The 26,627-nt window shown below is 40.4% G+C and overlaps 2 protein-coding genes across 4 annotated transcripts in view; one reads left to right on the top strand and one right to left on the bottom strand.

Annotated features, from left to right (window-relative positions):
* Positions 1 to 13,404: 13,404 nt before the first annotated feature.
* Positions 13,405 to 16,175, top strand: LOC104277109 (rhabdoid tumor deletion region protein 1-like; the record flags this gene model as incomplete). The annotated part of the gene is made up of 3 exons (XM_009873656.1): positions 13,405 to 13,630; positions 14,845 to 14,978; positions 15,934 to 16,175. Coding segments are annotated over 3 exons (602 nt in total), but the record flags the coding sequence as incomplete, so codon positions are not given.
* A 7,313-nt stretch (positions 16,176 to 23,488) lies between these two features.
* Positions 23,489 to 26,627, bottom strand: part of LOC104277108 (sodium/glucose cotransporter 1-like) — a 26,236-nt gene continuing 23,097 nt past the window's right edge. The window contains exons 13-16 of one of the 3 annotated variants that reach the window (XM_009873653.1): positions 24,872 to 25,087; positions 24,469 to 24,568; positions 24,298 to 24,306; positions 23,489 to 23,712 (exon numbers count right to left, since the gene is read on the bottom strand). In XM_009873653.1, the coding sequence (XP_009871955.1) occupies positions 23,489 to 23,712; positions 24,298 to 24,306; positions 24,469 to 24,568; positions 24,872 to 25,087 (549 nt within the window). The remainder of the gene's footprint in view (positions 23,713 to 24,297; positions 24,307 to 24,468; positions 24,569 to 24,871; positions 25,088 to 26,627) is intronic. The other 2 variants (XM_009873655.1, XM_009873654.1) reach the window with 2 other exon arrangements.

The following is a 26,627-nucleotide window of genomic DNA, read 5'->3' on the forward strand; positions in this document are numbered from 1 at the left end:
AATTTTATTTTAAAAAATGTTATTGATACACTTCTGCCAGAGTTAGCAACAGAGACTTTCAGACATAAACAGAATGCAGGTATTTTTTCCCACAAAAAGACTAATATAATATAGAGGAGAAAACATCTGATTCTTGTAAATAATATTCACTTCCAGTACTGATATTATCAGCAGAGCTGTAACATCCATGAATTACAATAATGAAATATTTTAGTGTAAAACACAATGTAGCAACCTTATTTTTCTTGCACAAAAAATGGGAGATATGAAACCCGCATGAGGGAAATTTTCCAGTAAGTAATGAATCTTAAGTCTTGTTCGTACTAGAAGAATTTGCCAACACATCTAGACTGGCAAAGTTGTTCTGATAAACTTACAGCATGTAAAAAATAAATTTCATAGACATAACTTGCATTGTTTTCCCAGCAAAATAGTAATATTCAAATCATAAATTTGCCTTGCTGTAATAAAAAATATAATCTCTACAGTTTTATTTTGACATTTTAGCTTTCAGTATAAATGCACATACGCCTTTTGGTGCATTTATATGATCAGAGAGCGGCCAATTTTAAAATTCTAATAGTGTTTTGTTTTTCAGATGTACTCCTTACTTGCAGTTGCATAAATCCCTGATACAGTTGTGTTGGCAAGGGAATAGAATTAAAATTGTATCTGTGGTAACTGAGTAGTCTAGATAATAGGATACAAGAACAATAACAAGGTGTACAGGTTTAATTTGCTATTCCATAAAGAACAAGTAGTTACTATAGAAACTGTCACATTACACGTATCTTCAGTATAATACTTTGTATGTGAGAAAAAGCATCTTCCACACATTAACCAGCTTTGGCAGAAATAATAGCACCAACTACCATCATCCTGGGTAGGAAGATCATCTCTCACATGCTCTCTACAGATTTCATCAGTTTTTTGGTATTTTCAATTGATCTAACAAAATGCTTTCTTTCTTGCAGTTTTGAGGGAGGCACATAACTGTAGATCAAATGTTGTCAGTGAAGGAATTGCGAGCATGCGGTATGCAAGTAGTGGAACGGGCCTTTCTCTGAGAAGTTTAGGTGTTATTGTTTCAACACAGTATCTGAGCTTGCTAGCGATTAATGGCAGAGTTAAAACTTGACTCATCTGAAAAATACATCAGCAGATATATCTAAGTTTTCTTCAGTCTCACCTTGTCCTGCATCCCAAAATTCTCAATTAGGGCCTTTCAGCATGCATTGATTATACTACATATAGCTAAGCTCCCATAGGAATTTAGAGAGAACTGTATATTCCAAAATAGGATAGACAGGTGATGAAATGCCAAAGTCAGATGGCATATAAAGCCAGTTCTTTAGCTCAGTACTCTGACTGTTGTTCTTTGTATATGCATAGATTGAAAACACACAGATACGTCGTATTGAAAGTGAATAGTCTGGAAATAGCAAACAGTCATTTGCGAGAACCACGGTGGTTGGACGGAGTTCCTGCTCCTTCTTCCAGGGAGCAGCATTTGACTGTCGAGGTGTAACATCGAGTGCACAGCTTAACTGGAACCCTGACCTGCCCAAGTTTCACTGAACTTGCTTGTGTATTTGACCAAAAGCCAAATCCTTGCCTGTTTACTCTTGCTTTCTGTTTGGATCAATCAGAACAGAAGCATTCATACATGTTTAGTTTGAAGACAATAGTGCTGAAACAGAAACGTGCCCTTAAGTGGAAAAACCCATAGGGATTTTTCTAATCAATTACCCTTTATTATACCACGACAACATCAAAATATTTATATGCACACATGCAATGTTCTTGGTGAATGTACATCTCCAAATGATAGAGGGTAAATGGAGAGGCCACATCTGGTCTGTAATAAAAATATAAGAGACATTTTGCATTTCATTCAGTTTTCTACCAAACACCCTCTTTTGAACAAGCAATTGTAGATCTGGGTTAGATATTTATAGATGGGTCTGTGATTCTCTTTGAGCCTGAAGAACTGAACAGAACATTTAGAGAAGAATAAAAAGGCTGTATTTTTATTTTTAACCATTTTTCTCACGTGGAAGTGTTTAAAATAGCATCAAGTACAGATGACTGGGATCTGATATTTATAACTATCTGGCAATTGTTGCTTTGTACCAGTGACTGGGAGACGGTGGGGGGAAAAAAAAATCATGAATGCACCTTCCAGCAGGTGGTAGCAGCCTGACCTCATTTGGCTTTACCATTTAGGATGAAAACTCACTTTCTACCAGGATTTCACCCTTTTATCATCTTCTCACATTCTTCAAGTAACTGACAGTTTCACTTAATATCAACTGTTTCATCTTCCAGTGAGGTTAAATCAAGGCAGACAGTTGAGGTGAGCCCATATACCAGGTTACAGCTAATGCCACAATCAGCTGAAGAAAAAGACTCCTCTAGTTTTTCAACAGACACAAATTTTAAGGAAAAAAAAAACAAAACACACAACCAAACCCTAAAAATGCTAAGTCCTTTACATACTTTCCTTCACAGTTTTTTTATGTACCTACTGTATTTGCAGTTCACAGTCATTGCCTCAACTGCTGAGTCAGCAGTTGCCACTGAAGCCAAGCTTAGAAAAACAAGCATTCAACCCGGCAGCTGGTGGGCAGCTGCTTGGAGGCTCGCCTGGAGCCCTGGGAGGTGACGCTGGCTTGCCCGAGCCCGTAACTTTGCACAGCAGCCCTCGCTTATCCTCAGCTCCTTCAGAGCCTCCATGGGAAGGCAGGCACAGACAGAGGTACCATGAAATAAGAGTAAGGAATGTAGTTCCTTGTAAAGGACCCATCCTCCAAGTCTGCATTATGATGTTTAGAAGAAAAAAAAATAAGAGAGAGAATTAAAGTATTTTTCCATCCTTCTTCACAAAGGAATAGGGAAAACAAAACAAAAAGCCCTCAAAGTTTAACCCAAAAAGAAAAATGGGGAACATTTACTAAAGTATACAACAGAAGAGCTGTGAAGTGTGAGCAACTGATAAAATCCTTGAAATCAAAACATACAGATTCTTGGGGAATTACACCCAGGGCGATGCAATTAAACAAGGCTAGGAATTTTTTGAAACCAAAGCTTTGAAAACAAAAAGTACCAGCTTTAAGATTTGCTAGCAAAGTGGTCTGAGCAACAGGCTACTGGTTACTCTTGGGAGGCCCTCTTCCCTCTGCAGTCTTCTTCTTTGAAGGTTTTCCACTTTGTAAGAATGATTAAATATTCACTGAAGCAGTGAGTTGAAAGTAGGTCTCTCACACTCGAGAATACAGGTAGGCATTTAAGTTTTAAATTTTGCAATAACAGACAAACAAAAAGAAATACATTGATTTCAGATGGTTTTTGGTTTCATCACTGATGTTCTTGCCAGCTGAAGAAGTACCAAATCGGGACCTCTAAGGAATTATATATTTTTTAATAGGTATTTAGGAAAAAAATTGTGTAATCAGATTTCACATTTCCTCAGATCCTTTACACACGGTAATTCGATTTCATGCAGGAACCATGAGCTACAGCTATGATTTCAGCAGGCACTATGATTTGTCCCTTTTAGTACCTTGCCGTGTCTTATTAACAGGGATAAGAAACTGGTAGTTTAAAAAAGACTGAAAACTTTGTTTAAGGACATAAAGGGAATTCTGGGAAGCTATGGAAAAATAGCTGGGGAATGCAGTTACCCTTATTATGGGAACTTTAGATGCCAGAGCAGTTCTGTAAAAATTTGGAATACTGCAGTCAGGTCTAATTAGTTTGGATAACTGTACACCTATTCCACATCGGGCTTGCAGCTAATTTTGTAGCCACATAACCAGTAAAGGCAGTGCATGCACACACCTTCCACCTGGTGATCATTTGTGAAGTACAAAGTAGATACACAAAGTGGCAGCTTTGGCCAGTTATAACTGATCTTGTGAAGCATTTTTTGGACAGAACTTTTTTAAAATTTTTTGCTCTGCAAATGACATACACAACATCAAATCAGATAACAAACAGAAGTGACTTCGGAAGCAATTCAGCCTCCAGACTTAAGTCTCTAGGACCATTTCCAGCTGCCTGGCCCACCCTAGAAATGTCCAAGTGTCCTGTCTTAAGTCATATCTGGCCGTCCCAACTGATGCCTCAGGAACTAAAATGACATTAGAAACCTACCTTTAGCCATCTGAATCACTTTCTTATTAACTGGGTGATGGAATCAATGAAATGGGCAAAGCACATTATGCTAACTTTACCTAACATACCAACTGAATTAAACTGACAAACACTTCATCAAATCTTTCAATTAATGTAGTTTTTATACTTACTTATAACAATCCTATTTTAAAAATCATATTAAAATTGCAGTAATTTCTATCAGCTGATGAAATAATTTCTGGTATCTGTTATAATTGTTGCAAATATGATTGTTTCTGTTTAACAGTGTTTTGAATACTCTGTATATTGTTCTTAAGGAGAAGCACATTAGTAGCACTGTTGAAAAGCCTGTGCATCACCTAGCATGTTTACAGAAGCTGGACCTACTGCTTTAGTCCAGGTTAAGTAAGAGGATCATTTCAATGCTGTTGCAGCTTGGGTCCCACTAGTTTTCCAAATAAATGATGTAAAAGGTCTTTTTGCAAGAACATCTTCATCTATTCACTTAGAGAGCCTCACTGAGGAACACATCTCTAGCCAGAAAATACTATCCTGGTAAGGCATGTGCCTATCTGGACAGACTCCTTTCAGCCAGTGTCTGCAATTTACCGTACACTGGAGGAATAAGGCTTTCAGCCCAAGACCAACATTTCTGGGGAGGCACTTCAAAAAAAGAAATCATCCTCAGAGCAGCCCACATACACCTCAGCAGTCTTGTGTTTAATTTTTAGGATTTTTTCATTGCTAGAAATAAAATATATAGACTAAAACATACTGGAACGTGCTATTGTAGAACCTCGCTCAGCTCAGAACGTGATTTTCATTGAGAAGTGTAAATAGTTTTTAAGAACATGATTTCCCATGAAAAACCTGGAATCTGCAAGGGAGCAGGTCTGAGCGGAAAGTAGAGACTCGTTCTGCCTTTTCATACAGCTCCACTCACGTCGTGCAGCCATCTGGGCCTGTGGCTCTAATCAAGACGTGTATCTTTTACTCTCATTTCAAACAAAATTGCCAAGCCAGACCATCTGAAGCAGAAAAGGATTTCACCCGCCTATGGTACCGTATTCATCTCTTCCTAGAGCTTTTATCAGTTCTAACCATTCAGTTGTGCTCATCTTGGCACCAGCGTAAGCAATGTGAACCATAGGATAAAATTGACTTACGGCGCTTTGCCAGCATGCTAGATCAGCAAATATAAGCAGTGGATTTTTCAACGCTACAATTTCTCCAATTTATTCTTCTTTGAAATTTCAATCAGGTCATTTCTTAAAGTAGAAAACAAATAAGTATCCCACCCTTCTAACAATGAAGAGAATGTTAAAACGAAGTGCTTATACAATGAGACTGAATTAACATTCCCTTTAACCTCCTCCTGTTGTCTTCTACCACCCTTTGCAGCCCTTGCCTGGTCAATTTTCAGTCTGTGCAATAATTCATATCTTCAAAAGCAAGTTTATGTTAATTTTCAGGATTAAATTCCTCAGTATCTGACGCATAACAAATTCTAGGTATTTCATTCCCTCAAACCTCTCATTTTTACTTATTGTTTGACAGTACTATAATCAAATCTGTATAGGAAACGTTCATATACCTCTGTTTCTGATTGACTGTGATTCAGTTGTACTATAGAAGTTCAGAGAATATTTTCACCATCTTAACCATATATTTCTCCTAAGGAACAAAACTGAAAAAATGCTCTTTGACATCTGAGTACGTGTGAGGTTAATTCACCAGTTGCAAAAGGTGAATGTTAAATATAAGCAAGCTGTTGTAACGGTCATGTTGCTATGTAATGCTATTTTGTAATGGAGAATTCCAGTTGCACAGATAGAGCTTCCAGATACAGAATTCTAAGATATGTAAAAAAACTATTTCTTGAACTTCATTCATGTTGCTTTAACTTTTTGGCTTTCTGCCCCAAAAGAGGAAAATACTAAAAAAAAAAAATCTATTCTCCCAGTAGAAGTTCTCACAATTGAAAACTTGCAATTGTGAATTACTCTCACGTGAGTGGCTTGCAAGGCAGTTGGACTTAGAAGGTTAAAACTGTTTTTTATTAATGGGAATCATTGCAACAGTCCCATGAGGGCTGTGTCTCCGAACAGTGAGGCATTTTTAGACACTCTAGGAATATGATCAATGCCAAGAGTTATCCGTGAGTCGTCTGCTCTCACACACCTTCCCACAGACGGAGCTTCCCTTGTGCCACCGAGCCTCCAGCCCAGCTCCTCATCGACTCCCTGGGAAGCCAGGGGAGAGGCTGTGGGTCTGCAGCAGGCAGGAGAGGTGGCAGCCATGGCCGCCACGTGAGCAACAGCACCAAGAGAATGTTCAGAGCCTGTTTATCACTGTGATTTCTCAACTGACTTGAAGATTTTCTTTAAACAACTCTTTGCCTCTTTCCTTCCCATCCACTCCTTTTGCGCCCTGTCCAGCTAGACAATAACCAGTGCAGGAAATGAGCTGTCTCTCATGCAGCGACCTTTACAACAAGCCTTTGTGACAGAGCAGACCTTCTTTCTCCATGGGAATCTCTAAAATTTGCTACAGTGTAAGAAAGCATATGAACATTTGTCAGACTGATAACATGTTCACTTACAATATCAATTTCTGTGTGACTGAAACTTGCTACAGTAACTATGAACACGTTCTGCGCTCTTGATGTACAGGCTTGGTATAAAGTACAAAACCTAATATTAAAGTCAGTGTTGGCGAATGTGCCAGTCCAGGTTCTCTTCTGGACACCTTCTCAGTGTTGTGCACACTAAACCCACCATTTTTGTGAATGCTCTCACCACGGACACTCGTGGAAGCAGAATCTCTTCTGGTTAAGGGCCGCACTGGTCCCTTCTAGTCCATCTTTTAGCTAACTGTCTGCATTACCGACCAACAGGAAAAAAGCAGAAAATCTAAAGTGGAGTAGCAACTCAGTGTCTGAGGCTCAGCTTTTTGGGAGTAGCTATTTCAAGGCTTTAATTTTCTCTACAGTAATTGATCTTAGGACTTTGGCACAAGCAGTACCTATGTCAGATTGTTTTCCTTCCTTCATGCACTTTGGCAAAGTCTTCCCTGTAAAGGAAATCAATAAATTTCAGGATGACATTTCCTTCTTCACTGGAAAGAACAAGGGGGGAAAAAAAACAACTCTAAGTTATTTTCAGTCTTTATTTTTTATGATTTTTAAAAAACTTCCTCTGAATAAAATAAAGATACTTTGTCAGATAAATAAGTCAAGAAATTTCGTAATTTGTGTGACCAGTATGCCTACAAGATGTATGCACATGTGTTCACACACTTCGGATTAAAGGATGACCATGAGTCTATCTATATGTTAAGTAAGTTAAAGATTCAGAAAACTTAAAGGTTAATTATATGGGAAGTGTAGGCAGCTGGAGTTCTGAAGGTCAAAATAAAAACACTACAAAAGATACCAATGCTTATACTTCAGTGTGCAAACAGACTGTCAACAATCGGAGCTAGGGAAAGGAATCTATAAGCCAGTGTTACTTTGTTACTTCTATTTCACCTTCATTTTAGTTATTTTCTTGTATAGGATAGTGAGTGGATAGTTTTATTAAAAGAAAGAAAAGTTGCTTGCATTTTGGAGTCTACTTTCTGATGCCATATGAAGGACCAGCAATCCACAGGTCAGGGGTTATGCACTACTAGAACAGAGAGCATCTCTCAATATTTCCATGATCACGTTTTTGGTGATTTTACACGAATGGATCCGACACTGACATCAGTCAGAACTTGTCTTGGTCAATTATTGATCTTACCCTGTAGATAATTCTTGTATGAAAACAGAATCCAAGATTTATTTTCCAAGTCGGAAACTGTCTCTGTGTGAAACACAAGTCTACTCGAATTCATCCCCAGGGTTTCTAGAGATGCTGTGATGAAAGACTCTGAAGACCAGAATTTTTAAGTTCTTTAGCTACTGCTCCTCTTTTCATAGGCCATAAATGATTTAGATGGTTAAACCCATTGCTTTCAAGCAGAAGGCCACAGGCAGTCTTACTTACCACCAAAAAAAAAAAGTTAGTGCTTCTTGGATTTCTAAATTATAACAGAGAAGCTAACTCAGAAATATAAGTTGTAGTTTCTATGTTAGATGTTTTTAGGGGTGCTTCGATATTACAGTTTCACACACACTAAAGCAAAGTTTTTTAAAAAAACCCAAAAACATATGCAGGAGTCTCTTTCATTCTTTACTGAGGATTAGGAACCTCTTGTTTATCAGACCAATCTTTCCTGTTCCTTGTTAATGGTGGAAACATTATAGATTTTTAAAGGATCCCCAGAGACAGCCACATTATGTGCTTCTCCAGTGTACTACTGACTTTTTAGTATTTTTAACACCGTAATTTCTGTTATGCCTTTCATTCACATAACACACCAAAATGCTCAGTACTGGAAAAATTGTCAGTGACTTCAAAAGCAGATGCAGTAATGCTTTAAAAAGTTTACATCTGTTGTATTTTTAGTGAGTATAGGACAGACACTGCTACTGACGTGATTTTATACCTGGTAAATCCCGAGGGCTGTCATAAGATAAATGCATTGAGGCAATGCACAGATTTGAAATTATTTGAAATAGGACTGTTTACTAGTCCGATACCAGTATTTGCAGCATTTTCCTTGGTTCTCTTAATATCCTGGTAGCTCTCCAGTTCATTTAACCAGGGACTTTCCACCTCTCTGTCCTTTAAAATACAAGATACTCTTTGTCTCTAGGCATAGACATCCTTTGGGGCACTACAGGTTTATGGGTTTTTTCAATTTGGGGGGTTTTTTTCAATTTAAACAGCAGTGAGCAAGAAGTTAAGGAAGGTGTGCCAGGGAAGGATCTTCTATGGTCATCTTGTCACTCAGAAGGGAAACATTATACAAGCACTGCACTTTTAAACACATATAATACATACTAGAGCTCACTAGTCTAAACACACACTTTGTTACCTCTAAAGTGGCGCTAAACTATTACAGTGCTAGCAAGGGAGCTGCCAGGGCTAGAAATTGTCAGGATTGTTTGGCTGCTCGGGCAGCGAGCTCCCCGCCGCGGGTCTGGATGTCCTGACAGCAGCCCATGATGCTGGGCAGCATCGGCCCTTCCCACTGGGTCTGGCCCTGCTTTGCTTTTCCTCGTGTGCCCCTTCCCAAGTAGGAACTCTGGTACTAAGCACTTCAGATGGTTGTGTGACCATCACAGAGAGACATCTGAGGTGTTAACAAAACAATCATTTTACATGAGATCAGTGTTCACATCTCGTTTGCTAGGTTATACAAGAGTGTTACCTCTCTGTGACCACGCATGAGGCACATGCCTGGTACTAAACCAAACATTTAAGTGGCTTTGAGTTGAAAACTGACATTTGTAAGGAAAAGGATTTGTAATGTGATTTGACTGATTTATGTAATAGAAAACCAAAACAAAACACCGCTGTTATGTACTATAAATGACTTCTTTGTCTTCTAGAAAATTTAATTTGTTTGCATGCCCTGCAGCCATACTGAGTGAACAGAATAAATCGCAACTCATCTTTGGGTCTGTTTGAAAAGAAAGAGGCAGAAAAGGGAGGTTGAGAATGGGCAGAGGGTTATGAGAAGGAAGAGATGAGCGCTCAGATAAAAAGCAGCCCGAGGGAAGATTACAAGTTCTCGGAAAAACAGATCAATAATGATGTTAACTATGCAGCTGCAAATGCAACTATTTGCATTTTGAAAGCATTTTTCCCTTTTACTTCGCTATGCCCAGGATATCTAGAACACTCTCTGCAATAGATAAATCACCTCTGAAAGGGCAGTGCTTTAAGGAAAAGTCAAGATCCTGTGATGCCGCCACACTTTTTCTGTATAGGACTGCGAGAAACACCAGCTTACCTTCCCTTCCTACGGCTTGCTCAGTAAGATGCAAGTGCTCTAATTTACAAGTAACTCTCAGACAACTTCCCACTGGTTTTGACTCCTCCCTTTTCCCTCCCCAGACCTTTCACCATTTGACTCCCTTGGGAAAACCATGACGAATTTCCAGCTGGAAGCTTCAGTCTCAGTGTTAGGTAGTCTCTTTTTGTTGCTGTTGGTGGCCTTTCCTCTCCACCCTCTTTCTCTTCACCACACTGAGACTTTTGACAAGGTCAAACAATTCATCTTTGTTTCTATATTTATATCTGGGAAGCTCTCTTTAGTAGGATGGTAGCATTGCAGATAGGGAAGCTTGACAAAAACAGCAGATAAGACATTCTTGGTCCAGAGACCTGGTCTGGTAAAATAAAACATATCTTTTCAAAATGAAAACAGCTTGAACGTTCACACAAAATAAGCACCCACTAGCTACATGGGGATTTCTGACCATAGAGTAAATACTGCTTAATGGCTCCACCAAATAAAAGCTATCCTGAACAACACTCTCTACATTATCTTGGCCAGCACCAAAAGATGACATAAAGTGCAAATAAATGCAATAACATTAACTGGAAGGAAGAAACTGGAAGGGCCAATGAAAGCAGTCCTGTCTAGTTGAATGTGATAGAAGATAAGTGAAAGACAGCCACAAAGAAGTGAAACCTGAAAGCTGATAGCACATACCAGCAATATGATAGAGAATTGAATTAAGTTAGCAAGGAAATCTTGAAAAAGAGGGAATTGCAGGATACTAAAAATGGAAATTAAGATGATGGGTTAAAAAAGGGCTCTTAAATATTTGAAAGCAAGTGCAAAAAATAGTAATGGAAACCTGTCTGGGAAAGAAAAAAGTGCATCTACCAGTGCGGGAAAGGTAGACACAACACAATAGCGGTAGTTGTTACAGAAAGATGGAAACTTAAATTAAAGCAAGGAATGGTTTCTCCTGGCTCAGGCCAGAAGAGTGACTGCCCTGTGCAAGAACAAGCGTTCGCTTATGAAATGGTACGATGAAACACCGTCCCAAGGAAGACTGGTATCAATGTGAACTAAAGCTACACAAAGGCTCTGGAGGAGCATGGAGTTTAAACCTCAGTTATTTGCTACCCTTATTTACATTTACATTCAATGTCTTATCTTATCTAGAAAGAATGAAATTACTTTAAAGTAGTCCCAGATGTGGGTTTGGTTCTAAAGCATCACAAATCATGTGGCAAAGCAACCGTACAATAAATAGGTACTTGCTACAGGGAATGTCACCTTATAAGTCTTTCATCTCCAATTCATTAATCTTCCTTTGAAATTGTACCTCCCAAATTTTGATTTAATACTGATTACCACAGTATCCAGAATCATAGAATGGCCTAGGCTGGAAGGGACCTTAGAGATCATCTAGTCCAACCTCCCTGTCATAGGCAGGGACGCCACCTCTCGACTAGACCTGGCAACACATGGGGACCGAGCGGGAATCGAACTCGTGACCTCGGTGTTGTCATTGTTGCCAGCAGCGCGCTCAAACCACTGAGCTAACCGGTCCCCTTATTTAGAATTTAGAAGCGTACACAATGACTGTGAGCAGTCTGGCTATCCCAGTTTCATGCACACAGACCATATATTCTCTTTTCATTAAAAACTTGGAGAGAACTTTTAAAAATGAACTTTGAAGAATCTTGTCTTTAGCAAGCTATTTCAAAAGTGTGGCTAAACCATTCTGGATATGATTTTATAGTTACCTGAGACTGCTTTAAGCTACACCCACGGGAGCAGTTTTTGCTAGGGCGTTCCCTGCTGCCTGGGACTCCCCAAGACATGGAGAATTCCCAGTCATGCCCTGAGCGTTGTCTAACCCACCCGTCACCCTGCTGTACGATACCCCTCCATCCAAACACCTGTAACCCTTGTCAAAGGAGTCAGCGCTGAGGGATGGGGGCAGCTGTGCAAGCTTCGCCTCATTCTCGAGGACCTTTCCAAAAGTCTTGTGCTAGACAATAGCGCGGTTTCCTGTAACACACCCTTCTGTGGGGACAGTATGGATGTGCTGGAGCTGATCCTTAAGAATTTTCTTCTTTCCATTCTTCCAGGAGACATAGAGTTGAGGTTTTTTCTTATTGCAAAAATATCAACCCCCCCAATCTGGTGATACACAGCTACAGCTTCGAAGATTTTTCACTTTCCTGCTTTGCCTTTCTGGCACAAGGAGATATCCTTGTCTTGAAAATGTTGTCATCCTTGAAGAGTGAATTGTCTGAATCTGTTTTTCCTCATTATTTCTTTGAATTCTCACAGCAACTGGCCTCCAGATATAGCACAGGTATTAAAAGCTGTAGCAGTATCGCCCCTAGGTGTTTCCATGCCTTAGCATTAGTACAGTGGATCCTAGCAAGTTAGTCACGTGAAAAGTTACTCAACATCAGCAAAATCTAAGAACTATGTACAACAGAATAACATCTAGATTAGAATCGTGTTTTTCAGCCGATTGTCAAAGTCTTCTGTTACACTACCACTTCATCCCTGACTGTGGGGATTCATTTGAAAATACCTTGATGACTTATCTACAAAACTTCCTTATCTAACATATATGAATCACTTTGAAAGGAGCCACATTTCTCTTAGCAACCAAAGGATCAGTCTTAGCAACAAGACAGCTGGAGAATTTTGTTTTCACGTAGTTACTCATGGACAGCACGTTCTGCTTTCTGCTTTCCCATGGCATCACTGTTTCAGTGTTGACTTAGTAAAGCGTAAGAGATGGCACAAATCAGACACTTGCTCATAGCAAAGATATCATTTGCAGGACAAATGACGATCTTTCTCCCTTTGATGCTATTTCCTTTAGGAGATAGTGCAAGAGTACTGGCTGCTGGAAAGCTCAAAATTTTAATTTTCCTCATGACAGAACTACTACAAAGGAATGTGTGAGGAAGCTGACAGTTTCCAAAATCTTGACTTTAAAGGCTCACGTCTCAGCCTCTCTTAGCATCTGTTCATGTTGAGAACATTTAGAAAGGCTGGATATAAGGTGACATATATTTTTTTTTCCCCCTCTACCTTATGTAGCAAAAATAATTTTGGGAAAAAATATTGTAGTGAGGGAAACTAGGACCATCAGGGCAATTGCCATTTTGGTTATTACCTGAGCTGATGTCTTTACAGCACTGTTGGGGAAGCTTCCTGAGAAAGCAATGCTAAGATGGCCTTTACAAATGGAGCAGTGTTGTAGTAGTTTCCATATCTCAATCCCACATCTGCATAAGGAAATCCATTACCATATGTATTTTGAACCTGTTAAGAAATTCAGAGTGCAGCTACAAACAGTAACTGCACTCACACCCCACCCATGTTCCTTCTCTGTCTCTCCTGTAGGGGCTGTTGGCATACTGCGCGCCGGTTTGATTCCCTTACTCATATCCAAATTGAAGACTGAGCCAGATGAAATCCAGGAGCTAATACTCGACACACTCTCCAACTCTCTACGTGTGGAGGCTTCTGAAGCTCTAGCAACTGGTGCCATTGCTATCCTGAAGGAAAAGCTCACACACACATCAGTGGCCATTAAAAGCAAAGCAGCTTGGGCCCTGTTAGAAATTGGGTAAAGGAAAAGAAATCTCTCTATAATACTTAAGTCCAAGAAAATACTCATTTCATGAGTGAATCCGTGTCAACAGTTGACAGTTGTGTTCCACTGCACATTGAAGTTGTCACATTTCACACAAAAAGCATTATCAGCCCGAATGTGCTCATAGGTAGAAGACCTAAAAATTGTAACAACTGCTCTAAATCGCTAGAAAAAGCAGATGCTGATCAGGAAATGTCCTTCCTTCTCCTTCTATTTGTCTTCAGTATTGGCAGTGAAACCAGGATTTTCTCCTGGCACAGCACTGCTGAGAAAAAAAATCTTGCATGAGAAGTCAGTGAAAACAGGATTCTGACCACTACAGAGGTAGGGAGAATCTCCCTTAATTTTTTTGACAACCATTCTCAAAACATTAAAGGTCCTGTGAAACTTTCAGCATGACTGAGGGCAGAAACAGTTATCTGCCGGGCTGCCGCATACATCAATGATGGCTCAGAAAAATAAATCTTTATATTAAATTTGTGTATCAAACACTAGATGAAATTAGCAACTTAAGTCCCCTGTCCTGCAATCACAAAATAAAAGCGCCCAACAGATGTCAGTTTAAAAAGGTCCGCAGATCATGCAGTTCACATACCAATTGGAAGAAAACACTTCTTATCATCCTATAATAAAGCAAGGTCTTATAACAAGAGTAGAGATAACATGAATCATAGCAAGAAAACAGAAATGCAGCTGGAGTATGGACATCAGCTACGCGTAGGTGCCTGCAGTAGATGGGCCACATTAAATATTCCGTGCATTAGAGAGGCTGGAAAGAAAGAGAAAATTGACCTGCGAGAAGAATTAGTTGCATAGCCCTAATTTAGCAGGTTTTAAAACCTGTATAGTGTTCAACAGCCAAGTTTCTAACTAAATTGCTATTAGAACCACCAGCATACTTAATCCTACATCCTGTTACATGCTGGTGCCCAATCTCCAATGTATCATAGAAAGTAAAAATATCAACCAAACAAACAACAAAAAAAACCCCAACAGTCAAACATCACCTAAAAATAGCCTAAAAATTGTGAAGCCCACACATATAGGTCAATATGATACCATCAGTATTGTATCAGCAAGAAGAGATAAAGTCCACCAGGGGCAGGGGTCTGGGTCTGGGGAGAAGCTGAGGGTGGCTGCACGGTTGGCAGACACTATTCAGGACCATAACTGTCTTTTCTGCACAGCACTCATCCCGAGGGAAAAAGCAGGCTGTGGGAAGAAGTTATTCCAGTGCTGGTGAGCCTGCTGGAAGACACAGATCCTGAAGTTCAAGCTAGTGCAGCGGGAGCACTGATGTTTGCTACTGTGAAACCTCAGGGTGAGAGACAGAGGCAGTTCTGTCGGGATACTTTCCAGAAATCCAATTCTAACAAAACTTTTGGTCCCCTTACCCACCAAGTCCTCAGTTTCTGATAGTGTTAATGCTCTTCAAGAAACTACAAAATTATGACATTTCTTTATACCGGTCTCGAGCAACTATTATTGCTCCCACAGTGTCGGGGAGGGGGGCAGCATATTTCACATGTCATTCACCTGAAGCAGGTCAAGAAGTTATTTATCTACCCCACCTGCGTCATTTCCCTCCAGAGAGGAACATGTACAGTGCAAGTCCAGAGCACACACATATCTACGTACCTGAAGCTGCTCTGAACCACTGGTCCTCAGCAGAGGAGCACTACTTTCTGGAAAGTCTCTTTGCGGTTAGAGGCAGCTTCTCTCTCACAGCTGGGAGAGGAATGAATATTAATAAGGTCTGCAGTTCTCCCAAGTAACTTATGTGACACTGAAAATACTAACTGCTAAATTTTCAGTGCATTGAATGAGTAATTAGACATAAAAGTCCCTTAATAACAGTAGTTGTGTTCCAGTCCTCCTCTGCAACCACTCCCCTGGCTTCCAAAGACAACTCAGAACTGGATCTCAGTCTTTGAAGCATCTTTAAAAATAAAAGAACGGAGAATGTTCTTAAGGGCATCTAACTCCCCTTCTTCCAAAAAAAATAATTTATCCTATCATTTGGTGCCTCATATATTCTTAGATAATTTCTTGCAAATGAAATAATAATGTGCAAGGATTAACTAATGTGCAAGTTAACTAAGAAAGATCTTTTTTCTTAAAAATAAACAGCTGGCAGCTAGCCTCGGTCTTCAAAGGAAAAGCATGCCCTACCTATTTGCACTGCACCCTCTGGGGTGTTCAGCAGAAAGCAGCAATTCAAAAGCATGTTGATTGTATGCAATATCACATTTTAAAGCCCATTTATTTCTCTACAGGGAGATTCGCAGCCCTGGGTGCTGAAGCCATTCCACCTTTACTGAAGTTAGTTGCTGAGGAAACAAGCAAAGCCCGTCTGAGTGCAATCAAAGCCCTCACCATGCTGGCTGAGGTACCAGAGGGCCGCAAGACACTCCTGGGTCATACAGATACGTTTCAGCGATGCCTGAGTGATCCCTGCGAGGCAGTGACCAGAGCTGCCAGAACTGCCATCAGCGTCATCCAGTGGAAACCCTTCTGAAGACGTGATGTTTCATAGAGATCTATTGCCCTCTGTTGTTGTCTGGCTGTAAAAGTTGCATGGTTATATGAGCTCTTCGAAAAGAAAACACTCTTCCTTGGTTCCTCAGGATCAGTTCCACCTGAAAAGACATTTATCAACAGTTTCACATCTGTATTGCAGGTCCCAAGGAGAATAATGGGTCTAACTCTTAACTGAAATTGATTGGAACAAAAGTGCTTCTGTGTTTATGCTAGTACTTGGTATTTTCTAATTTTGTACAGCTATAATCTATCATCTGAGTACAAAAATTAACAAATATAATAGAAATGGAAGTGTTATGCCAGAACTGAAGAGTTTTGCCATTGTGGCTCATTTTTAGGAGAGAAGAAGGGGATGAGAGGAAAGCTGATCCTAATGTTATGGTCTAGTCCAAGAAGAGGTGGACAAGAGAATCTCCAGAGGTCCTTTCCTACTTTACCCATTCTGTGATTAACCACTGTCTAAACAGAGAGTTGAGGAGATAAACAGAACAGAGAACTGAAAATGTCAATTCCCTATTTTGGAAAAATGTGTTGGTTTTTTTTTCTTTAAAAATATCCACAGTTTTTTTTAAAAAAATAATTATTTCACAGAATTGAGAATAACATGTAAAGCTCAGCCTGTTTGTAGAAGCGAGCCTATCCAACAAGACATAAATTGTCAGAAGGAAGAAAGGTAGTTTCTATGTTTTGAGCTGACAGGCAGTTGAAGTGGTGGAAAGCTCAGTTGCATTTTACTCGCTGTGTAGTCAAGGCAGGTCACTACAGGTGTGTTGCATATTTCTCTGTCTGCAGTTGCAAGTGTGCAATTTAAAAGGCATCGACACAAAGCCTGGGCGAGGAAATCAAGCAAGCAAGCAGGACAATTCCCAGCGACCAAGAAAGGTGGGATAGTGCAGCTGACACACCTTCACAGGGCGTCCCATTTGTTTTCTTTCGCGTTTTGCTCTCATAATATTTTTATATCCGGAGGTTACACAGTTGAAGCTACAAAGAAGCTGAACTATCTGCACAGAGGAGTTATTTATTGGGGCTGCTCTTCCACTGCAGAAACCCACTGTCACCCTGCAAACTGCATTACCTTATACAAAGTGTAAACTTACTCTGTAGGAATGACTAAAGTTAAAACGTTTCTCTTTGCACCTTAACCAAAGGGTGAATTTCCTCTCCTATAAAGATGTAATTTAAAAATACTGAGTCAGGAGGGGCAGGATCTTGGAGGAACTCTGCCTTTTAAACACATTTCACATACAAAAGGCCCTCAGATGCAATACACGCTGATGCCAGTGTCCATCCAATTCAATAAAAGACAGCGAAGGCAGCTTAATAACACGCTAAATATTCAGTAAAGGGCTAAGGAACAACAGAGAATCATAATCTTATCTACACTTACAAAACGCTGCAGGGAAATGCAGTAACAAAGATCATTTTAGTTCAGCACCAAACTTCTGCCACAGCCTTCCCTGATAATTCAGGTATCACACTTCAATGAGGTAGCAAAACAATCAGCTTGTTCCAAAGCAGACCACCCAGACAGAACTGCTCCGACTCGAAGAAATTCAGCGGACTCAGACCCCAAGTGCTGCATCCTGCCCATCTGCCTGATCACTGCTTTAAAGACAACATAAACTGTTTCCAGATAAGGCTCTACATGATATCAATGCTCTTGCCTTAGATACACACACAACACAAAAATGGAACGAAGCCTTAACTGAACTCTGAAATCTGGATGCTGGTGGTAACCCTTCCCCTTGTCAGCTTTTGTCTCTGCAATTCTTAGGCACTACTACATCTGACAAAATAGATTTCAATCACAACAGTATTTCCATTTGGCTCTATTGACCACATACAGCCTAGATAAACACCGAAATTCAAAGTCTGCATACAGAAGAGCCATCAACTATTACTATTTCTAAAAAAAACCCCCACAAGCTTACAGAGCTATAGTTATTGGGGGAAAAAAAAAAGTTACAGATCATGTAATTCAAATTCAGGTGCTCAGATGTGGTGCAGCTTGCTGCAATTTATTGGAAGGACCACAGCTGATGAACATTTGCAGGAGCACAGCACAGCATGTGACAGTGGTGGCAGAGCTGAACTGCCTGTGGGTGGGAGTCAACCCAAGATATCCTTTGGCCCCAGCAGTAGTTTGACTTCCATCTGTTATTACTGAACTGGCAAGTACAGCGCTGTGCTTAAGACTGTGCATGAAAATGAAAAAAGCATCCTAAAATTCTGCTAGTACTGATGTTCTGCTAAAACAAAGAGGTCACCTGTCGTAGCAAGTCCAAGGGCAGTCTGGCTCATGTTCCCCAAGAACTTCAACAAGACGATGACGCTGGTGCTACATGGGTAACCTGTAGCACTGGCAGCGCCCTGGGGGCATCCTCTCTCCCAGCAGGACATGTTTTCTGACCCGAGTCACAGATTAAGTCCTGGCGAAGCACTCACAGCTTTGCAGTTGGTTGATGTCGAACTTTCATTCAACACGCAGCGAAGGACTAAGGCCTGGGGAAAGCCCTGGAACACAGCACACACGGGGAGTGCCATGGCTGCCGAAAGCTAACTTTCCTCTCTGGAGCAACAGGCACCGATCTCCAATTTGTGAGGCCAGGCAATTAATTAGCACTCTAGGTGTCAGTAAAATAATTAACTGTATCAAAGAAACACAGCTAATGAGTGCTTTCCCTTGGAGTGACTTAGCTTTCAGTTGAGTGTGCTCCATAATAAAACTACCACACGCTTGGTCACAAGCTGAAGATCCTTTTGAATTTCTTCATACACATTATAAATAGTTAAATTACCATGTCAGTATCTGGCGCTCTCATACACTGTAATTAAACTCATTGTTTCAAAGGAAATGCTGTGTATACAGCGAGTCTTTGTTTTTAGCACTATATGCTCCACAGTGCGCCACTCTATGATGACATTAGCACTAGGCAGATTTTTAACATCAATGAAAAATGATTTGTCCTTTTAGCTTGGAGCCAACAATGATTAAGGCCAAGATATAATTAATGTGGTTCTGGGTCAATATTGGAATTAATTGAGTTACACTCTACACAAACCAAGTTTTCAAATGGGCTGCCTAACAATGCTCAGTGATACCGGGAGAATACAGGACAGCTGTGATCCTGGGAAACAAGACCTTCTTGTATAAACCTTGTGTCCCACCCATGAAGAGTTCATCTTGAATGCACAAAAGTTTGTATTAGATTTTTCTAACGGTCTCTAGAAGGTTAAGACTATTACGGCTCATTATTTGTACAACTACAGACTCATTCCCCTATCCCCATTTACTGTCACACATCCAGGAGTTGGAAACCATTCTGTCCTGCTCTGGAAAACAGCAGCTTTTATTTCTATCCTTTGTGTTCCAAAGCATGGAGGATTTTTGCTTCCCAATACTACATTTTAAAATATTAAAAATGCATACTAGCAAGAGATTCGTCCAAGGACAAAACAGAGAGTCTAGGAAAGCGAGAGTCAACTGATTCCATTAAACCAGAAGGTCTTAATATCTTTTCTGTGACTATACACCAAATCAAGATGCTGAAAAATTCAAGCCCATGACCTCTTTTTAGCAAGACAAAATTTGTGACTTGAATGAATTAAAAACATTGAAATAACTTCTTTTAAGACACTTTGAATACAAGGTACGTTTTTTAAGTTATAGGCTCTGATACTGTGCATAAAAGTAAGGATGAACTCACACTTACCTCAGCTCGAAGTTCTTCCAGGTACCTCGGAGAAGCAGGGGAACTGCTGGTGCAGCGCAGGCACAGCTGCTCTGGCCTTAAGCACTGCCAGGTGAGGAGAGGGTGGGCACAAGGGCTCCGGGGGAGGAGTTCTTTTTCACAGCTCCCCGTGGCAGATGACAAGATGGAGTGTTCTTCAGCAGGCACAAAAAAGGCAACTATTTTGTTAGTAATAAGGGCAATTACCTCAGGCACTGGTTATACTGTCTCTCAGCAGAACAACTAGTAGACACTGGGATGAGTGCAGCTTTACTCCATCCTTTAAGCTCTCTAGCACAGGCCTGCAATACGCACTTCATGAAGAAATGCCATGAATCACCAAGTAAACACCGGGGCTTTTGCGCTTCTCATCTCTCTCGGCGATGTACCGCACTCTTGTTACGGATGTGATGCTGTACTTGAAGTTAAACAGCAGGGAAGCTCTCTCAAGCCACTGCTCTCTTCCCTTGCTACCACATAGTAACACTGCAGGTGCAGGACGCAGAGATCAGCAGGTGGGACCTAAGATCATTAAATCAATTTTAAAAAACCAGCAGCCTTCCCCAGAAGAGCTTTGCTATAACCCCAGAACCTGGGAACAGCTCTTCTCTGTGCAGCGTGATGCCCCCAGGACTATCAGCTCTGAACTCCGTCCCACCTCAACGCTTCAAACCGATTCAAACCGATGAATTCCAGAGTACTTCAAAGACAAGGACCAAGGTTTTTCCCCCAAGTGCCCGTCAGTCACTGCTAGCGATGCATATATTTGTCATTTCTCTTCCTCCTTATTTTTGTGTCCGCTTTTACTTCCCACAAGCATTCTAACTTTGCCTGGTAAGAAAAGCGAACTGAGCAGGAGTTGAGCCAAAGCGCAAGCGCAGCTGCTGCTGGGGCTCTGATCACAACCACCGCTTGCACCTGAAGAGCTCGGCCGTGTGCTGTCCCCGAACTCACCGTGGACAGACACTGCGGTTAAACCAAACCACACTCACTGCACACGTGTTTTAAATCAAGCCACAGACCTTCCCTCCCCCCAGCAGTTCAGCGCATGAGATTTTTCAGTAACAAAATAGGAATAAAACCAAATTCTGAGTTCTAAGAACAGACTGTTGTCATGATCATTAAAAATTAACATTTGTGAGATTCTTCGATACATTTGTTACGGGTGACATAAAAAAAAGAAAACAAAACCATGAAACGCAGTAGCTACCAACCTGAGGTGGCATTTCACTGTTAATCTAAACAAAAAGTTTTAGCAGCTGTCCACAATGTTGGGTAATTTTTTTCTATGAAATTCTACAAATTGCAGTACAAATTCTACAAATTAGCATCAGTCAAACACTTGAACTCTGCCCTCTATAACATCCTGTTTTCACACCAAAACGAAAACAGGTTGCTGAGGATGTACAATGAGTGTCCCTGGGAAACTGAGAGTTAGTTTTTCCAAATTCTTCAATGCTGGAGACGAAAATGAACTGACAGTGTCTGATTAACCAGGAGGTCATCTCTAAGCTGCTCAGCCTACCAGGAAATCACTTGTGTTACGTATCTTTATCCAAATGGCTGTGTAATTCCACCATATTTCTTTCCCTTTTTGTGACAAAGAGGGATCTGGCCAATCCTTTCTTGTTTGTTTGTCATCTATTACTATTACCCAAAGCCAAAATCTAAACACCAAATTAGGTTTCACTGTCTTCCATCATATCATATAAAAAAATCCCATCATTTGGTGGACACCAAGTAGTTCAAAATATACAAATACTTTAATACATACAAGTCTTCATAGTCCATTAAATATAATTAATTCCATGGTCTTTAAAATACTCTATTGCTGAATTAACTGTAAGAAAAAGGTTTGCACTGGAATTTATTGATTTGATCTGGCCTGTGCAAAACTTTTCAGTATGCTGCAGGGATTATACTGAGGAGCAGCAATATTACTAGAATCCAGAGCACTTTGGTTTAGATCCAGATGAAGAAAAGATCCTGTCCGAAGATTATGAAGTGAGAGCGACTGAAGCTGCAGGAGGCAGCAGCAGCGTGGTGTGGCACATACAGAGAGACTGCACCAGCTTCCTACCGAGATGCACTTAGTGCAAGTCCAGTATCCGGCTGTGAAATCGCACCGAAACACTTGGAGAGAGCGCAGCATCCCAGGGTACGTGTGCAGCAGGAACCAGGGATTGTGGTGCAGCTTGACTACAGCAACTGACGTCTTCTTTTGACACTTGATTCCCCAGGAAGTTCAATTAGATGATAAGAACTATTGCTTTTTGCTCTGGAGTGCTACATCTATCTTTTCCTGTGTCTCCAGCTGGTATCAAACTTATCAAGTGGAGACAATCAGCCTGGCTTAGCTGATATCCCACAGCTGTGACTATTCTCCTTCATGAATTGGCAACTCGTACTGCCGTACAGCATGAATTCAATTTCTCAATGAAATCTTCAGAAGAAAGATTTATAGCTCTGCAGAAGAGCAGTACAGAGCCCTCAAATATACTTGAAAGAAAAATGCAAACCCAGCACGTTGATCCTTTGGACTTTTACCAACGAGCATGGATTGGTTTGTGGTACAGTCCGTAGAAAGGGGCAATACATTAACACCAACCCCGCAACAAAGGTTTTGGTAATTGTGGGTAGAGATTAACTTTGACATACAAGAAGGGAATTGATCAGTAACAAATAAATATATATATATACATACACATGCATATATACTTTAAATATATATAATATATAGTGCATATATATAATGTATTGCATGTGTATATATATGTATTTTGTATAAAAAAAGCTTCACATTCAAGTACTGATACATACTAAAATATAAAGAGGAGGACCTTCTGAAGTTTACCCTTAAACAGAGAATCTATCATAAACAGAATTCTTAAGATCATCAAGACATGTTTTCCCTGATTTCAAACTGCAATCAGTTCAGATGGTTAGTGTTCCACTGATTACTGAGAAATGTAACATAATGAAAAGTGAGAAAAAGGGGGAAAAAGTTATAATGGGAACTTAGATACTGTGTCAAATATATCAATATATACATAAATCCTTAAGATATCCCATGCTTGCAGGGCACAAAAACTATTTTTAAATTTGAATTCCTAGTATGTTCCCTGCATTGATGTGGGGTTTCTGTAATGAAATTATCATAGCCAAAGGAGAAAGAAATTGGAATGATCAGAAGAAGGGTTGGAAATCAACCCTAAAAGGTAGCTGACAAACCCTGACATGAAATATGGCTCATGCAGCCTTGTTCTGCATCTAAAATATGAAATGTATCACAGGGAGAGAGAATATTGGATGGAAATTCAGAACCTCTATTAGCCCTTGACTGATTCAATGTCTAAGCAAAAATTCTCTCTCTTGAAATCCCAGTGGCCTTCATGTATGCATCGTTGAAATCACGATCACAAAATCAGCAAGCAAAACACCCTGATTTTTTACAAATGTAGACAATGAAAATACTAAGTGTATCTAACTCTGCAAATCTACAAGTCATTGGTTTTGCTTGACAATACAGTACAATTCCAGAGCTGCAATCAGAGGTTTATGCAAAGTAGGCATGGCAAAACACAGCCACAGCCAGCAGGATGATGCCATTGATATTCACAACATTTCTCCAAAGTGGCACTTCGGTTGTGTCCGTCAGCTTCTTGTTCAATGCTTCCTCTTCCTCCTTGCTCAGTTTGGGTCCCTTCTGTTGACTTAAGCCACAGAACCAGTTGTACGCTTTCTTACAGCATCCTGGTTCTTCTCCACTTTCCTCATTAACTGGAAAGAATAACACACTGGTCAATGTGCAGTGCAAGGATCAAGTTAATATTGTGTTTTTACAGCTCTTCTGAAAAAGAACAATGTGATTTTCTACATGTTGTAAGCAAGCCTTTTGCAGAAGATACCTGTGCCTTTTGCAGTCTAGAGACTTGGTCCGGTATTGAAGAAGCAAACCATGCCACAAAGCTTAAACTCCACTTTTTAAATGCTTTCTACATTTTTAATTAAAAGACAAATAAATGAATTTGAGGATACTTATGCAAAGGAATTTGGCAGCAGGACTGGAAACTCAGCAAAGAGAGCAGGTGGTTTTGCCCAGATGGGTGTCTGGTAACTCACTTTCATGGTGCCTTGCACCAGATCCTTACTCCTTCAATCCTGGCTACTACCCACCATTCCTGCTCTCTCCAAGTGAATTCTCACTGTTTCATTCCCGATGCCACGCAGGAGTCAAATGCAGTTCTGCCCATGCCCACCACACCTGACCTAAAGCATCCTCAATGTTTTTGTCCTAGAACTACCACCTAGCTACCTAGAGACCAAGACATTCTCCTTCAAATCCACTTCACTTCGGATTTACACTGAGCTCAACTGATGGGTAAGCAGCAGCTCACCAGCCTTGGGGTTTGAGGTTCATTGTTGGGGCGCAGGGAAGCAGGTTAATGTTCCGTTAGGAATGAAATACGGATACTCAAATGTGCCGATAGCATCTGTAGGTGATACAGATAAGGTGATAAGTTATTCCGCAGTTACCTGATTCCTCGTCTTTTTCATCAGCTTTGTCATTCTCACTTGCATCAAGATCAATACGTTCCTCTTTGCTGTTCCGCAAAGACCAGCACAAGCGGTAAAGCTGCCGTGAAACAAGGTGAGTTTATAAATCTACAGCCTTACTATACCACACACAGACACATCAGTCTGGCCAGCACATGAACCAGCTATAAGACGATGGCATCCCAAAATTCTGTTAAAGCAACATCTAAGATTATTAGGTGTCACTGAAATTTGTGACAGATAACTGAAGACTATTTCTTACACGGGCTGTATGATCTGGGCAGCTGGAATGCCAAGAAGGAATATACCAAGTACCAGTGTTTAAAACTAGTGGTGTCACTCAGTTTCATTTCCAGAGGAGCAGGGCTGCAGTAATACTCACATGTACATCAGGAATGGGCTTAGTCATGAAGGAGACTCCCAGGATGACGATGGTGGAAACTCCAAAAAGAATTATTGCAAAGTAAAGGTAGTGAATCCCACAGATGATGAAGGGGCAGTCGGAAGGGGCTGTGCAGCTGCCAGTTCCGTAGGCAAACTCCGTAATCATTCTGCTGAGCCCAACCAGCAGCCCAACCATGAGGCCCCAGAAGGCACCCTGCACACACAGCGACAGAAGGTATCAAAACGAGGAAACATGGAAGGGGTTGTGTTTCGGTGCCTTTGGCACAAGGGTGAGTGACGGTATTCACAGCCCGGTGTAGGAATACAACTGACGGTGGCACGACCAGCAGCTCACAGAAAGGACATGTAGAACACCTGATCCAGCTCATTTCTCAAAGTTCATCCATCTCCACATGATGCCCTCCTCACACAGGGGAGGCTACACATCCTGAGGGTTGTTCTCATGTCTTTTTTATCATGTCTTTTCATGTCAGGGCTAAACCTCTGACAGTTCCAGCATGACAGAAACAGCTAGCAAGCATGTGCCGTTCCTCCTGGAACACGTGTCTGGTTTATCTTCTAATGACCTTGTTAGTAATTACTTTAAAATTAATTCCTGATACTTTTGGTGGATGTTTTGCTGCTAGGTATATATTACTCTAGCACAAAGTATAAAATACACACAAGTATGTTGAGGAATAAATTGAAATATGGGAAATCCTGTTAAAATGTTTTGGTTTGTTTTACTGTACGGGTGATTGAAGATCCGAACAGTGTGCCTAGAGACACTGTCAAAAAACAACGATGGTAAACAAATCTATAAATCCTGATTAAAAATATTCCATGTTTAATGTCAGGTTCAAGAACAAAACAGTTTTAATTATTGAGCGGTCAAAGTTACAAAAAGGTTTTGGAGTAGGACAAGATAGTTATTTCCATTTCTGGCAGAAAGAAGAAAGATTCTGAGCAAGAAATGTTGATAATTTTTTTAAGTAATTGCAATATTGGAGTTTATCTTATGCAAGGATCCAATTCTCAGATGCTTTGATGCTTGTCTTCACGATTTACCCAAATTTAAAGTGTGCAGTGTACACAAACCCCTGAGGATTATACTGAATTCTTACTCAGGTAAATTTCCAGCTGAAGTCAATGACAGATTGCCACCAAGGGCAAAAATATTTAATCCATTTGTGAGGTTTAGCTGTATTGGCACAGGAAATGGAACATCATCTGTGTGTAAAACAGACTTTTCTTTGATACACACACAAAGAGCTGCTGAACTAGAGAAAACAGTGAGAAAGAAGTTCAAGCGATATTCAAAAACCTTCTCTCTCTAGCCTTCCTTATTGAACTCATTCTCCATGGAGCAAATCTTCCTATTATTACAGAAAAGAAACTGAATTCCTGAGTTTGAAGACTGTTGACAAAATAGACAAGAAGAAGAAAGGTGATGTGTTTGGTAAAGCAGTTTGGTGACCAGTACAGGATCCTAAAAGATTGCTTTCAAATGTGTCCATAAATTACCCACTTGACACACTTCTTGGCAAAGTGATAGACAACCAGAGTTTCGGAGCTACTGAGGAGTTCCTAGGGGACTGCTTATTTATGAGATTAGCAGAGAGCTTTTCCAAACTCATCTCTGGAACCTCAGGTTAGTAATGGAAACAGAGTCCCCAGGTTGTAGTAGAATTAAAATAAACAGAAAGAAGTTGCTAATAAAAGACATTGCCCAAAAAAGCAGTTCTCCCAATGCC

The sequence above is a fragment of the Apaloderma vittatum genome, unplaced genomic scaffold (assembly GCF_000703405.1).
Source record: "Apaloderma vittatum isolate BGI_N311 unplaced genomic scaffold, ASM70340v1 scaffold35117, whole genome shotgun sequence".
In the NCBI taxonomy this organism is placed as follows: Eukaryota; Metazoa; Chordata; class Aves; order Trogoniformes; family Trogonidae; genus Apaloderma; species Apaloderma vittatum.